Here is a 15,482-nt window from a genome sequence, read left to right on the forward strand (position 1 = left end):
AAAGGAGGAAAGAGGAAGGGAGGAGGGAGGGAAGGAAGGAAGGAACAAAGGAAGGAAGGGAAGGAGGGATGGTGGGAGGGAGGGAAGGAAGGAGGGAGGGAGGAATGAAGGAAGGGAAGGAGGGATGGTGGGAGGGAGGGAGGAAGGGAAGGGAGGAAGGAGTGAGGAAGGGACGGAGGGAGGGGCGGAGGGAGGCAGGCCATCCTCAGGGACCAGAGGACAGTGACCTCACCTGGTCGTAGTTGTCGTGGCCGTGGAAGAAGGGTTCCTTGCGGAAGATCATACTGGCCAGCATGCAGCCCAGGCTCCACATGTCCAGGCTGTAGTCATACATCTGCGGGAAGAGGAGAGAGGAAATGCAGACTGTGAGCTGAGAGATGAAGGCATGCCATGGACTGGAGGCACGGAAGAAGAAGAGCGGGCCAAGCAGCAGCCTCCCTCCCTGAGCTCCTGTCCCTCAAGGGACGGTTCAGGCATGCCCGAGCAGATGCCCCCCTACTGCCCCTTCTCTCCCCAGCCCCGCCCTCCCATTGAAGACCCCAGAGAAGCCCACCCCCACTGGTTCACAGGCCCCCTCCCTTTCGGGCAGAAGGGGTTCTTCTTGCTGGCCTGCCTCAGCCGGGACCCCTCCCCACGTCAGCCCGCAGGGCTTCAAGATCTCCCGCAAAGACCTTTCCCAGCCAAGGAGCTGCCAGGGCAACATCGGGCTCCTCCACTGCCTTCACCACCAGGGAACTGGCAGCGCATCCAGCCGAGGGGGAAGGCGGGAGTTGGTGGCCGCTGGACCCACTGGTAGTCCACCAGGAGCTCTGGCCCCTTGAAGTACCGGGAGGCCACCCGCACGTTGTACTCTTGCCCGGGGTGGTAGAACTCGGCCAAGCCCCAGTCAATCAGACGCAGCTGCAGGAGGAAGAAGAGGAGGAGGAGGAGGAGGAGGAGAGGAGGAGGAGGAGGAGAGAGCGTCCGTGAACACCACGAGATGCCTTCTGGAGAGCAAGCAATGGCATCGCCCCCACTCTGACTGGCAAGTTGCACAGACCGGCTAATGTGAGCCTGCCCAGGGAGCTGGAGCCACCGGCCCCTGGCTGGACATGCACAAGAAGATAGGATGGGGGGGAGACCTCATTCCAAAAAATAGAGTGGGGTGGGGTGGGGTGGGGCAGGCTTTGACAGCCGCTTCCTAAGTGCCAGAATGAATCTCCAAGGCCCCGAGCCCCCTCTCCCCCGGGGCCAGAGCCAGCCCCTCAGTGCCGCCTTCTCCCTGTTGAATACCCCTCCCCCCTGCGAGAACTGCTGCGTAGCTTCTGTCCAGCAAGTCCTTCCTGACTCTCACGCACAAGGCCCAGCGGCCCAATCTCTCCACCACCCACCCCGATGCCCCTGGGCAGGTCTTGCAAGAGACACGGGGAAGGCCAAGCCCAGCTTGGATGTGGGCCAGAGGGGCGAAGGACAGGGAAGGCCTGGAGTCAAGCGGGGGTGGGGGCCTCTCCGCCCTGCCCCAAGCCACCCTCTTACCTTCCGGTGCTCGTGGTCAATCATGACATTGTGCGGCTTGACGTCCCGGTGCATGACGCCCATGCTGTGGCAGTAATCCAGCGCCTGTGGGGTTGAGGAGACAGACAGACCGACCAAGAAGGCGAAGTGAGCACATCCTGGCCTCCCAAGGGAGGAGGAGCGGAGCGGCAGCTCCTTCTGAGCTGAGAGGCGGGAGGCTCTGAAGGACCAGCCCAACCAAACATTGATGTAGCATCTTTGGAGAGCACGAAGCAGTGTAACCCTCATCTCTACAAAGCCCCTACAGGACAGAATGCCCTTCCCCTGACTTGGGTGCGCCAGGCAGGCCCAGTCTCATCAGATCTCGGAAGCGAAGGAGAAGATGATATTGGATTTATATCCTGCCCTCCACTCCGAATCTCAGAGAGTGACTCGCAATCTCTTTTACTCCACGCCCCCCCCCCCACAACAGACACCCTGTGAGATGGGTGGGGCTGAGAGAGCTCTCTCAGAAGCGGCCCTTTCAAGGACAGCTCTGCGAGATCTATGGCTGACCCAAGGCTGTTCCAGCAGCTGCAAGTGGAGGAGTGGGGGATCAAACCCGGCGCTCCCATATACGAGTCCGCGCTCTTAACCACTACACCAAACTGGCTGAGCCTGCCAAGTCCTTGGATGGTAGACCTCCTTGGAATACCAGCAGTTGAGAGAACAGGGGCAGGCTGCATCATGACACGTCTCCAAACGTCGTCTGTGCCTCGGTTGGGGACACCAGAGGTTGCTATGGCTTCCAGGCACGAGTGCACACGCACACACAAAGACAATGCAGGACAGAACGCAAGGGGAGGAACACCAGGGCCCTGCGGATGCCTGGAGTTTAACTGCGGGTGCTGGCTGGGCTCCCTCCTGGGACAAGGAGCCTCGCAGCAGAAACAGCCTCCTCTCCTCCTGCTCCCCCCTCGCTCTGCCCTGCAGCCTGCTAGAAGGGCACAGCCAAGGCTTAGAGCAGCTCAACCCCCCCCCCTCCCCCCAGTCCATACCTTCAGGATTTCGTACATGTAGAACCGGATGTCGAAGTCCGACAGTGTCTGATACAATTGCTGGGGAGGGAAGGGTTGAGGGACAGAAGTTAGCGAGGCTGACAGGGGGCTCCACTCCGGGGGTTCTTAAGGGCTCGGCTCTGCCTGGTTGCAGACAGCGGCAGCAGAACAGAGCATCTCTCTGAAGCGGGGAAATATCACAACCAAGGCTCACCTCCAGAGAGGTGGGAGGGGCTTCAAGGCCAGAGGGCGGTCTGGCTGGCTGGCTTGAATGCCCCCCCCCAGGTGAAAGTTGGACCACACCCCCTGATCTTTCTGAGAATCTCCTTTCCTTGCAAGCGCCACAGATGTGCCACGGAAGAAACCGTGATGACGCAGGAGGCACACTGCGAGATCTCTGATAACGTGGGAAACGCAGAGCCCTGCAGCCAGCATTGGCCGCTTGCACAGATGCAATGCTCCCTTCCCCTGAACAGCCCTTCACCTTTTGCACTCACTGCATGCTCTGGAACCCTCCCCTCCACAGGAAGAGGAACCAGCAACACCTTCAAGCACAGCAGGCAGCTCTGCCATCAGGGTGGACAAGGAGGACGCCCCGTGATCCCACGTGCCCCCAGCCCCTTGGAAAGACACCCCGGCACTGACGGGCTGCAGCCAGGCCCCGATGACAAAGCTGTACCTTTCCCACCTGTCCTCACGGCAGAGACAAGGGGTGACAGGCCTCTTCTGCAGCCCCAAATCTGAGCGGTGGAAGCACACGACTGCCTCTCAAGGCCAGAGGGAAGCAGCGAGGAACGCAGGCGGCCACTGAACGGGCAGCTATGGCGTCTTCAGAGCACGGAGCGGCGCTGCAGTCAAGAAGACGACTGCAGACTTATACCCCGCCCTTCTCTCGGAATCAGAGTCTCAGAGTGGCTCACAATCTCCTTCCCACACAACAGGCCCCTCCCCGTGAGGTGGGTGGGGCTGAGAGAGCTCTCCCAGCAGCTGTCCTTTCAAGGACAACTCCTGCCAGAGCTATGGCTGACCCAAGGCCATTCCAGCAGGTGCAAGTGGAGGAGTGGGGAATCAAACCCGGTTCTCCCAGATAAGAGAGCTCTGGCTGACCCAAGGCCATTCCAGCAGCTGCAAGTGGAGGAGGGGGGAATCAAACCCGGTTCTCCCAGATAAGAGAGCTCTGGCTGACCCAAGGCCATTCCAGCAGGTGCGAGTGGAGGAGTGGGGAATCAAACCCGGTTCTCCCAGATAAGAGTTCACGCACTACACCAAACTAGCTCTCTGATCCACCCTGTGAGGTGGGCGGGGTTGAGAGAGCTCTCCCTGAAGCTGCCCTTTTAAGGACAACTCCTGCGAAAGCTCTGGCTGACCCAAGGCCATTCCAGCAGGTGCAAGTGGAGGAGTGCGAAAGAAGACTGCAGATTTATACCCTGCCCTTCTCCCTGAATCAGAGACTCAGAGCGGCTTACAATCTCCTATATCTTCTCCCCCCACAACAGACACCCTGTGAGGTGGATGGGGCTGAGAGGGCTCTCCCAGCAGCTGCCCCTTCAAGGACAACCACTGCCAGAGCTCTGGCTGACCCAAGGCCATCCCAGCAGCTGCAAGTGAGGAGCAGAGAATCAAACCTGGTTCTTCCAGATACGAGTCCGCACACTTAACCACTACACCAAACTGGCTCTCTTCCTCCTCCACAACAGACACCCTGTGAGGAGGGTGGGGCTGAGAGGACTCTCCCAGCAGCTGCCCTTTCAAGGACAACTCCTGCAAGAGCTCTGGCTGACCCAAGCCATTCCATCAGGTGGAAGTGGAGGAGTGGGGAATCAAACCCGGTTCTCCCAGATAAGAGTCCACACACTTCACCACTGCACTGAACTGGCTCAAGGGCCCTCCTGAGCCTGACTGGCCAATCTGGGGCATTTCAGGTCCTTCTGTCCAGCAGAGGAGCCCCCAGGGGCTTGAGCCAAAGGGGCAAAAGCTTAGAGACTCGGCTGCACCTGGGACCATTCTGTGCCTTCTGGGGGTGGGAGGAGGAGGGGGTTTGTGGCCACTCACCTTGAAATCTGTGTTATTGACATGCTCAAAGACCAGGGCGGGTGTCCGTGACTGGGGTGGCAGCAGCAGACGTTCCAAGGCAGGGAGGAGAGAGAAACAAACCAGTGGTGCTTTAGCCTCACTTTGGGCAATGGAGGAGACCCCTACAGGGAAGAGGAGCCCCCTCTCTCCTACCTCCCTGGCTTTCTTAGCTGCACGTCAAACAAGCAGGAGTTAGAAGGTGGAAAGGGGGGGGCACTGGTAGACTGGCCAGTTTCTGGGGTGGGGGAGCTACTAGCGCTTGCTGGCTGCTGGGATTTTGACTCAGCCCACTGAGATGCCAGACTACAGGTCTCACACTGACATTTTTAACAGAGAGCACAGACTCAGGGTCACTTTGTGGAGATGCCTAAAGAGACAGTGCTTTGCCAATTTAAAAACACTATCAGCAGCTTATTGGAAGGAGAAATAGAGATCATGGGAGACTGAAGGTGGCCCATCCCTGGGCAGCTCAAGGGCAACCGCTTAGCTTCTTCCTGTGTTGCCACTCTGGGAATGAAAGCAATGGCTCTTAGCCACAGTGTAGACTTGGAACACCCTGTCTGGGGCACTGATGATCTGGATTCTTGGTGCTTAGGGGGGCACAATGGGAGGGCTTGTAGTGTCCTGGCCCCACTGATGGCACCTCGGGTTTCTTGGCCACTGTGTGACAGAGAGTGCTGGACTGGAGGGACCACTGACCTGATCCAACAGGGCTTCTCTTATGTTCTTATGTGACACAGAGCATTGGACTGGATGGGCCACTGGCCTGATCGAACAGGGCTTCTCTTATGTTCTTATGTGACACAGAGTGTTGGACTGGAGGGCCATTGGCCTGATCCAACAGGGCTTCTCAGATGTTCTTATATGACACAGAGTGTTGGACTGGAGGGGCCATTGGCCTGATCCAACAGGGCTTCTCTTATGTTCTTAAGTGACACAGAGTGTTGGACTGGAGGGGCCACTGGCCTGATCCAACAGGGCTTTTCTTATGTTGTTATGTGACACAGAATGTTGGACTGGAGGGGCCACTGGCCTGATCCTACATGGCTTCTCTTATGTTCTTAGGTGACACAGAGTGATGGACTGGATGGGCCATTGGCCTGATCCAACATGGCTTCTCTTATGTTCTTATGTGACACAGAGTGTTGGACTGGAGGGGCCACGGGCCTGATCCAACAGGGCTTCTCTTACGTTCTTATGTGACACAGAGTGTTGGACTGGAGGGGCCACTGGCCTTGATCCAACAGGGCTGTTCTTATGTTGTTATGTGACACAGAATGTTGGAGTGGAGGGGCCACTGCCTGATCCAACATGGCTTCTCTTATGTTCTTATGTGACACAGAGTGTTGGACTGGAGGGGCCACGGGCTGATCCAACAGGGCTTCTCTTACGTTCTTATGTGACACAGAGTGTTGGACTGGAGGGGCCACTGGCCTGATCCAACAGGGCTTTTCTTATGTTGTTATGTGACACAGAATGTTGGACTGGATGGGCCATTGGCCTGATCCAACAGGGCTTCTCTTATGTTCTTATGTGACACAGAGTGATGGACTGGATGGGCCACTGGCCTGATCCAACATGGCTTCTCTTATGTGACACAGAGTGTTGGACTGGAGGGGCCACGGGCCTGATCCAACAGGGCTTTTCTTACGTTCTTATGTGACACAGAATGTTGGACTGGATGGGCCATTGGCCTGATCCAACATGGCTTCTCTCATGTTCTTATGTGACACAGTGATGGACTGGATGGGCCATTGGCCTGATCCAACATGGCTTCTCTTATGTTCTTATGTGACACAGAGTGTTGGACTGGAGGGGCCACGGGCCTGATCCAACAGGGCTTCTCTTACGTTCTTATGTGAGACAGAGGTGTTGGACTGAGGGGCCACGGGCCTGATCCAACAGGGCTTTTCTTATGTTGTTATGTGACACAGAATGTTGGACTGGAGGGGCCACTGGCCTGATCCAACATGGCTTCTCTTATGTTCTTATGTGACACAGAGTGTTGGACTGGAGCGGCCACGGGCCTGATCCAACAGGGCTTCTCTTACGTTCTTATGTGACACAGAGTGTTGGACTGGATGGGCCACTGGCCTGATCCAACAGGGCTTTTCTTATGTTGTTATGTGACACAGAATGTTGGACTGGAGGGGCCACTGGCCTGATCCAACAGGGCTTCTCTTATGTTCTTATGTGACACAGAGTGTTGGACTGGAGGGGCCATTGGCCTGATTCAACAGGGCTTCTCTTATGTTCTTATGTGACACAGAGTGTTGGACTGGAGGGGCCACTTGGCCTGATCCAACAGGGCTTCTCTTACGTTCTTATGTGACACAGAGTGTTGGACTGGAGGGGCCATTGGCCTGATTCAACAGGGCTTCTCTTATGTTCTTATGTGACACAGAGTGTTGGACTGGAGGGGCCACTGGCTTGATCTAACAGGGCTTCTCGTATGTTCTTATGTGACACAGAGTGTTGGACTGGAGGGGCCACTGGCCTGATCCAACATGGCTTCTCTTATGTTTTTATGTGACACAGAGTGTTGGACTGGATGGGCCATTGGCCTGATCCAACAGGGCTTCTCTGTGTTCTTATGTGACACAGAGTGTTGGACTGGAGGGGCCACTGGCCTGATTCAACAGGGCTTCTCTTATGTTCTTATGTGACACAGAGTGTTGGACTGGTTGGGCCATTGGCCTGATCCAACATGGCTTCTCTTACGTTCTTATGTGACACAGAGTGTTGGACTGGATGGGCCACTTGTCTGATCCAACAGGGCTTCTCTAATGTTCTTAAAGACCTTCCACTACAGTCCACGGAAAGGAAGGAGCAGAGCTCACCACAGGCTCTTCGCAGCTGCCACAATCCTGGCTCAGAGGATGTGAACAGAAGGGAACCAGAGGAGGAGGTCTTCAGAGGCCCAGAAGACTGTTACACAACCTCTGAGCACAGCAGCCTTCTGACACGTCTCCTCCTGATTCCCACCCAAATCGAAGACCCATCCCAGCATTTTGCAACACTCCGACGCCGTCCCAGCCCCTGCTAGTAGAGAGAACAGTGAAGGGCACAAGCAGAGAATGACGCCCTGGTGAGGAAGGTCACAGGCTCAAGGGGGCAGGCATGGGCGGAGGAGGGGACAGGTGTCGTGCCTAGCCCTAAGTACAACCCTGTCTGTTCTTGGGGAAAAGTCAGTGATAAGCTCCTGTCCCTGACCTCGGCTGGGAAGGCTGGCTGGCCGTTTAGGAAACTCAAACTGGGAAGCAGGAGAGGTTTAGAGAGATTGTAGCTCATCAGGCAGGTTCATTTCATTGGGGTTACACGCACGAAGCAGCTTGGAACTGTGGCTAGAATGCTTACTGTCCATTGTTTTTGGCTCCACAGGGCGGGAGGAATGGAATAAGGGGCTTGGTTAGAGAAATAAGCGCTGGCAACGGAGTCTTCCCCCCCCCCTCTCCCCGCCCAAGGATCAGTTTTCAGCCGCTGCTTTCCTTACCACGGGGTCCTTGACTATGTCCAGAAGACTGATAATGTTGGGCCCCCCTCGGAGGTTTTCAGGATCTTAATTTCACGCTTGATTTTCTTCTTTTTGACTGGCTGCAAAAGAGAAGCAAACAGTCACCCCGGACAGCGGACACGGGAGGGCCCCCCTTTCTTTCAAGCCACCTGGAAGCACAAAGGCCCTTGTCTGCTGCCCAGGGACTTGAGATGCTGCTGGCAGGTGCAAATCCAAAACAGACCTGGGCCAGGCTGAGCCAGGAAGGACCCAAGCGGCTTCCTCTCCGTTCCCAGCATCTCTACCCAAGAGGGTCTGTGGAGCAGCCCTTGGGAAAGCCTCCTGCTGTCTGCCAGGCGGGCAGGGGGCTGGGGAGAGAAGGCCGCCTTCCCTGAGATGAGGGCCCCTCCCTCACCCCCACCTGCATGGATCCCGCCTTGGAGAAAGAAGGGCAGTGAGCTTTCCTGGCCCCTCAGCAACCCCTAAAAGGAGTCTGGCCGGGATGCCTTCAAGAAGACATTCAAAGTCAAGGCACCAATGTGGGAATGCGCCACACGCACCCGAATACAAATCTGCAGCCACCTGCACCAGTGTAGTGCTGGCCTCACGATCCCGGTTCTTGTTGGATGATGTCATGATCCTGGGCCGAGTGAGGCCTGCAGGTCCCAGGGAAGCCTGCTTAGGAGTTACTAGGACAAGCCTACATCTCCCAGGATCCCCTCTGTCCCTCTGATTGGGTAGCGAGGGGTTTGGAGGGAATCAGGCCCAGAGAGGGGTGGGGCCTGGGAAGAGATTATATAAAGGCCAAGCCAGGAAGTGGGGGTTCTTTCCCTCGAAGGCTGAGCTGGAGGCAGGCTGATGCCTGGAGAGCTGGAAGCAGGGGAAAGACCCTTACCCAAGGGGATAAGTGTTGGTATTAGAGTAGGGACTGTAAGATAGACGCATTAGGGCATTTGTTTATTTTCCTTCACCTTTTACTGTTCCATGCACCTTGTTAATTTATATTGCACTGAATAAACCTTTTTCTTGTTGCTGTTCACTCTGCCTGCTCCTCAGAGAGCCAGTTTGGTGTAGTGGTGAAGTGTGCGGACTCTTATCTGGGAGAACCGGGCTTGATTCCCCACTCCTCCACTTGCAGCTGCTGGAATGCCTTGGGTCAGCCAGAGCTCTGGCAGAGGTGGTCCTTGAAAGGGCAGCTGCTGTGAGAGCCCTCTCAGCCCCCACCCACCTCACAGGGTGTCTGTTGTGGGGGGAGAAGATATAGGAGATTGTGAGCCGCTCTGAGTCTCTGATTCAGAGAAAAGAGCAGGGTATAAATCTGCAATTCTTCTTCCTCATGCCATTATTTGGCTAAGCTACAGGAGCCCTGAAGGGCTTGGGAGGGAACTCTGGGCCTTCTCAAGGGGAACCCTTACCCAGAGTGGTGGCGCACTTGGTAAGACCCCCGAGTCGTGACAGATGGTAAAAAAAAAGTCTCTGCAGAACACAAAATGAGTCTGTCTTGCTGCACGGGGAGCGGGGGAGCTACACACCAAATGCACTGAGTAGGTAACACTAGATACCTCTCAGGCCCCTCCTTCCCACACGGATACCTGTAAAGCCCAAGGTTACTGCTACAACATCAAATGCCATCCAGACAGTGGGATGTCGGTCTGTCCAGCCTTGAGGTGGGCACTGCCATAATCTTTCCTGCGAGAGAGTCGCTAACACGGCAATGCAGGGGCACTGGCCATCACCACGTCCCTGGCAGGAAGACGCCCCACGGGCAGTCTGCTAACGGCCTTGGCCCACAGCAGCCACAAAGGGAGAAGAGCTTCTGGGAACGGCAGCACGCTGCCAAGGTCTTGCTAAGTCTCAGTACAAAGAAGGCCTTCAAAGAGCACCAGCTGCAGGCTCCCTGAGTAATTTCACAGGGTAGCCATGTCGGTCTGCAGCAGAGCAGCCAGATCGGAGTCCAGGAGCATCTCAACAGAACGAGCCACAAAAACAACAGGGGCCCAACAGGCATGGCCCCGCGACAGGTTCCCAAGTAGAGCTCCATCGCCAGCCACGAGCAGCAATGGCTGCGGGTTCCCCCCGTCAACATCCACCCTGCGGAACACGCAGGAGGCCCAGACTTCCTCCTGGACTCTGCCCCGCCCTTTGTTGCAACTGCGTGGCCTAGTCACAGGCCTCCTCCTGCTCTGGGCCCTTGCAGAAGCCTCTGACTCCTGCTCTAGGCATCTCCGGCTATCGTCAATGCAACCTCCTCTTCCCTCTCCTCCCCAGGAGGCAGAGGTCTTTCCATCACCTCCTGCCCAGTCCTTTTAACTGGAGATGCTGCTGTGGAATTTAACCCAGGACCTTCTGTATGCCAAGCAGAGGCTCTACCATGAGCCACTGCCCTTCCCGTCCACGCAATGCCTGACCCTTACATCCTTATGCTGGCTTCTCATCCGTTCTCTGTCCCTTCATCTCCCTCTGCTCTTATGCCTAGATGTATCCTGCCCAGGTCGTTCCCATCCTCAGTCACCTAAAGGTCGCTACTCTTTCAAACAGCCCCTGGCCCTCGTTTCCCCTTACACAGGAAACTACTGCCCTCCAAAAGACCTGTAGGATCTTCCACCTCTTTCCTCGAAAGCTACCTTCTTTGCCTTTGGCCAAGTTTCTCTTTACTGAAACTATGCCACGGCCTGGGTAACAGGCACAAGCAGGAGTTCTTCCCTGTTGCTGCCTCACTTGTGCTGAACTGCAAGCTCCTCTGGGCAGAGACCTACATTCTGCAAAATGCACAACCACCATCACAAGGAAAAATGATTCACATACACACAGGCCTCAGATTCAGCAGGATCTCACAGGAGCACAGCAATGGTTCCCCCTCTTCCTCCCCACCTCCCTTGTCCATTGACTAGTAGGTGCAGCTGCATAACAATCCCTGGATTAGGAGAGCGGGCGGGCAGCCAGCCAGCCACTAGGGGCTTTGCCACACCCCCAGCAGCCCTCATTAACCCCTGGAGAAGCCCGCACCACCCTTTCTCCACTTCTTACGTGATTCTGGGCGGCGGGTGGCTTGCTGGCTTTTTGACCCACACGTGGATCTCTAGCCAACCCACGCAGGCCTCACTCACCCGGGGCTCTGCTTTCTTGCATCGGGTTGCTTTTGGCTGGGGGGGCATATGCTAATGAGTTATGCTAATAAGCTTCCCCACCTATTTTTCTACAAAACGACCCCTGCGTACACAACCTTAACATTTGTTACAACCGTTCTGGCCAGCAGGGTCGTCCTCATAGCGCAGAGAGCACCTGACAGTGTGGCACCAGCACCAGGCCACCTGGTCAGTTTGTGGCTCAGGCCTTCCAGACAAGCAGCCAAGAGCCAACTGACCCCTTTGGCTCACCTTGAGGATTTTCACCACCACCTTCTCGTTGTTGGTGATATTGATGGCTTCGAAGACTTCGCTGTATTTGCCACGGCCGAGTTTCCGCACAAGCTGGTAATCGTCTTGGTTGCTAGAGGAGCAAAGAGGAGGAGGGAGAAGCAAGTGAGGCTGCCAGAGGTCAGCAAGGCCCAACCCCACCCCACCCCGCTTCACATTTCCTGGGAGACCAGGCCTCTGTGCGGCTCCCCCCTCCCCCACCCCATGGCTTTACAACCGTGGCCCACCAGCAGCTAAGGAGCCCAGCTCTTGACTACCAAAAACCCAATCCGGTAACCTGAAGTCCTAGTTGGAAGCAGCAAGAAATACTAAAGCCAACAGTAAATATTTCTGCTGAGCCACAGAAACAGAGAACGGAGCCTGGGATGTCTGGAGCTGCCCTGCAGTTAGGGGAGGGACGGTGGCTCAGTGGTAGAGCATCTGCTTGGGAAGCAGAAGGTCCCAGGTTCAATCCAAAAAAGGGTCCAGGCAAATAGGCCTGAAAAACCTCAGCTTGAGACCCTGGAGAGCCATGAATGGGGCTGTGGCTCAGTGGTAGAGCATCTGCTTGGGAAGCAGAAGGTCCCAGGTTCAATCCAAAAAAGGGTCCAGGCAAATAGGCCTGAAAAACCTCAGCTTGAGACCCTGGAGAGCCATGAATGGGGCTGTGGCTCAGTGGTAGAGCATCTGCTTGGGAAGCAGAAGGTCCCAGGTTCAATCCCCGGCATCTCCAAAAAAGGGTCCAGGCAAATAGGCATGAAAAACCTCAGCTTGAGACCCTGGAGAGCTGCTGCCAGTCTGAGAAGACAATACTGACTTTGATGGACCGAGGAGGGTCTGATTCAGTATAAGGCAGCTTCATATGTTCAGCCTAGATGGAAAACGGGGAGGAGGGCTAGAGAGGCCCGACAAACATGTCTGTTTCCAGAACACCTGCTGCTTTGTCCCCTCTTCCCCAAGCCAAAAACCTCCACGGGTTATTGAGGAAGACTCAGCATGGGTTCTGCAAGGGAAGATCTTGCCTCACTAACCTGTTGCATTTCTTTGAGGGGGTGAACAAACATGTGGACAAAGGAGACCCGATAGATGTTGTTTACCTTGACTTCCAGAAAGCTTTTGATAAAGTTCCTCATCAAAGGCTCCTTAGAAAGCTTGAGAATCATGCAGTAAAAGGACAGGTCCTCTTGTGGATCAAAAACTGGCTGAGTAATAGGAAGCAGAGAGTGAGTATAAATGGGCAGTCTTCGCAGTGGAGGACGGTAAGCAGTGGGGTGCCGCAGGGCTCGGTACTGGGTCCCATGCTCTTTAACTTGTTCATAAATGATTTAGAGTTGGGAGTGAGCAGTGAAGTGGCCAAGTTTGCGGATGACACTAAATTGTTCAGGGTGGTGAGAACCAGAGAGGATTGTGAGGAACTCCAAAGGGATCTGTTGAGGCTGGGATCTGTTGAGAAGCCATGTTGGATCAGGCCAACGGCCCATCCAGTCCAACACTCTGTGTCACACAGTGGCAAAAAAATTTATACATACACACACACTGTGGCTAATAGCCACTGATGGACCTCTACTCCATATTTTTATCTAAACCCCTCTTGAAGTTGGCTATACTTGTGGCCGCCGCCACCTCCTGTGGCAGTGAATTCCACATGTTAATCACCCTTTGGGTGAAGAAGTACTTCCTTTTATCCGTTTTAACCTTTCTGCTCAGCAATTTCATCGAATGCACACGAGTTCTTGTATTGTGAGAAAGGGAGAAAAGTACTTCTTTCTCTGCTTTCTCCATCCCATGCATTATCTTGTAAACCTCTATCATGTCACCCCGCAGTCGACGTTTCTCCAAGCTAAAGAGTCCCAAGCGTTTCAACCTTTCTTCATAGAGAAAATGCTCCAGCCCTTTAATCATTCTAGTTGCCCTTTTCTGGACTTTCTCCAATGCTATAATATCCTTTTTGAGGTGCGGCGACCAGAATTGCGCACAGTACTCCAAATGAGACCGCACCATCGATTTATACAGGGGCATTATGATACTGGCTGATTTGTTTTCAGTTCCCTTCCTAATAATTCCCAGCATGGCGTTGGCCTTTTTTATTGCAAACGCACACTGTCCTGACATTTTCAGTGAGTTATCTACCACGACCCCAAGATCTCTCTCTTGGTCAGTCTCTGCCAGTTCACACCCCATCAACTTGTATTTGTAGCTGGGATTCTTGGCCCCAATGTGCACTACTTTGCACTTGGCCACAATGAACCGCATCTGCCGCGTTGACGCCCACTCACCCAGCCTCAACAGATCCCTTTGGAGTTCCTCACAATCCTCTCTGGTTCTCACCACCCTGAACAATTTAGTGTCATCCGCAAACTTGGCCATTTCACTGCTCACTCCCAACTCTAAATCATTTCTGAACAAGTTAAAGAGCATGGGACCCAGTACCGAGCCCTGTGGCACCCCACTGCTTACCGTCCTCCACTGCGAAGACTGCCCATTTATACTCACTCTCTGCTTCCTATTACTCAGCCAGTTTTTGATCCACAAGAGGACCTGTCCTTTTACTCCATGACTCTCAAGCTTTCTAAGGAGCCTTTGATGAGGAACTTTATCAAAAGCTTTCTGGAAGTCAAGGTAAACAACATCTATCGGGTCTCCTTTGTCCACATGTTTGTTCACCCCCTCAAAGAAATGTAACAGGTTAGTGAGGCAAGATCTTCCCTTGCAGAACCCATGCTGAGTCTTCCTCAATAACCCGTGTTCATCAATGTGCCTACTCATTCTGTCCTTGATAATGGTTTCTACCAACTTTCCCGGAATTGAAGTCAGACTGACTGGCCTGTAATTTCCCGGATCTCCTCTGGAACCCTTTTTAAAGATGGGGGTGACATTTGCTACCTTCCAGTCCTCAGGAATGGAGGCAGATTTCAATGAAAGATTACAGATTTTTGTTAGAAGATCCACAAGTTCAACCCTTGCGGCTGTCCAAGCAGCCCGCTTATATGAGGGCACCATCTCACGGCAGCTGGTTGGAAGTGGGTCCCTGAGAAAGACTGGGCACGCCCCAGGCCCACCGGGAGGGAGTCCTCTGCAGCGTTCAGCTGACGTGTCCAGAAAATGTGCTGCACCACCAGCAGGGCTGGTGAAAGCTGCAGTACTCTGGTCTCTCTGGCTGTAAGGAGGGTAGAGGCTGGCACACCAACCCTCGGTCCATGCAGGGAGGGCTGAGGGAGGAGCCGGAGCTGCCAACAGCAGCAGGTGAACCCTCTCAGAAGGCCAGCCACCCATGCTGGAGAGCACCCCTGCCCCATAGAAGAGCCTCCGACGAGCATACCCCCATTCCACGACGTGCGACTCGTAGTCCCAATACTCGCGGGGCCTCTGTGTGTTCACATCTGCGTAGACCCTCGCTCGACTTGGCACGGGGCCCGACATGCTGCCTGTCCCGGGGGGGAGGAGGAGGTCAGCGCCTCAGTGGCTCTGCAACGACAAGCCCACAGCAAAGAGGGAGAGAAAGAGATTAGAGGGACAAAACCAACAGGGGCAGGAGGAGAAGAGGCAACCCGGCCAACCTACCCCAAGCCTTGTATTCAAAACAACAACAACAACAAGCACCAGGTAACCTTGGCCTGGATTAGAGCCCAGAAGCTAAGCGGGCTGAACTCTGGCAATTACTTGGACAGGAGACCTCCTTGGAATACCAAGAGGGGGAGGCCAAGGCAGGGGTTATTCAGCCACCCTGGATATCCTCCATGTCACCATGATTCCCAGGTGTGCTCACACACTCTCTCTTGCACATAAATGCACATATAAAAATCAAAACACAGACACACACAAAAGGTACCACATACACAACGTTCTTTTGCCTCTGCTTTTTCTAGCTTTGGCAAACCGCCCCGTAAAAAGTCTGCTGTGAAAGCAACGTCACCCCAGAGTCGGAAGCGACTGGTGCTTGCACAGGGGACTACCTTTACCTTTAAGAGCCCCGTGGCGCAGAGTGTTAAA

At 54.8% G+C, this 15,482-nt stretch overlaps 1 protein-coding gene across 1 annotated transcript; it reads right to left on the minus strand.

Moving 5' to 3' along the window:
* Positions 1-205: 205 nt before the first annotated feature.
* LOC132574804 (casein kinase II subunit alpha-like) lies at positions 206-14,957 on the minus strand. Its single transcript, XM_060243038.1, is given in 9 exon segments — positions 206-334; positions 790-900; positions 1,516-1,599; positions 2,532-2,591; positions 4,584-4,634; positions 8,098-8,159; positions 8,162-8,198; positions 11,475-11,586; positions 14,812-14,957. Coding segments are annotated over 9 exon segments (747 nt in total). The 5' UTR covers positions 14,913-14,957.
* Positions 14,958-15,482: the final 525 nt, after the last annotated feature.

This window comes from Heteronotia binoei, chromosome 7 (assembly GCF_032191835.1).
Source record: "Heteronotia binoei isolate CCM8104 ecotype False Entrance Well chromosome 7, APGP_CSIRO_Hbin_v1, whole genome shotgun sequence".
In the NCBI taxonomy this organism is placed as follows: domain Eukaryota; kingdom Metazoa; phylum Chordata; class Lepidosauria; order Squamata; family Gekkonidae; genus Heteronotia; species Heteronotia binoei.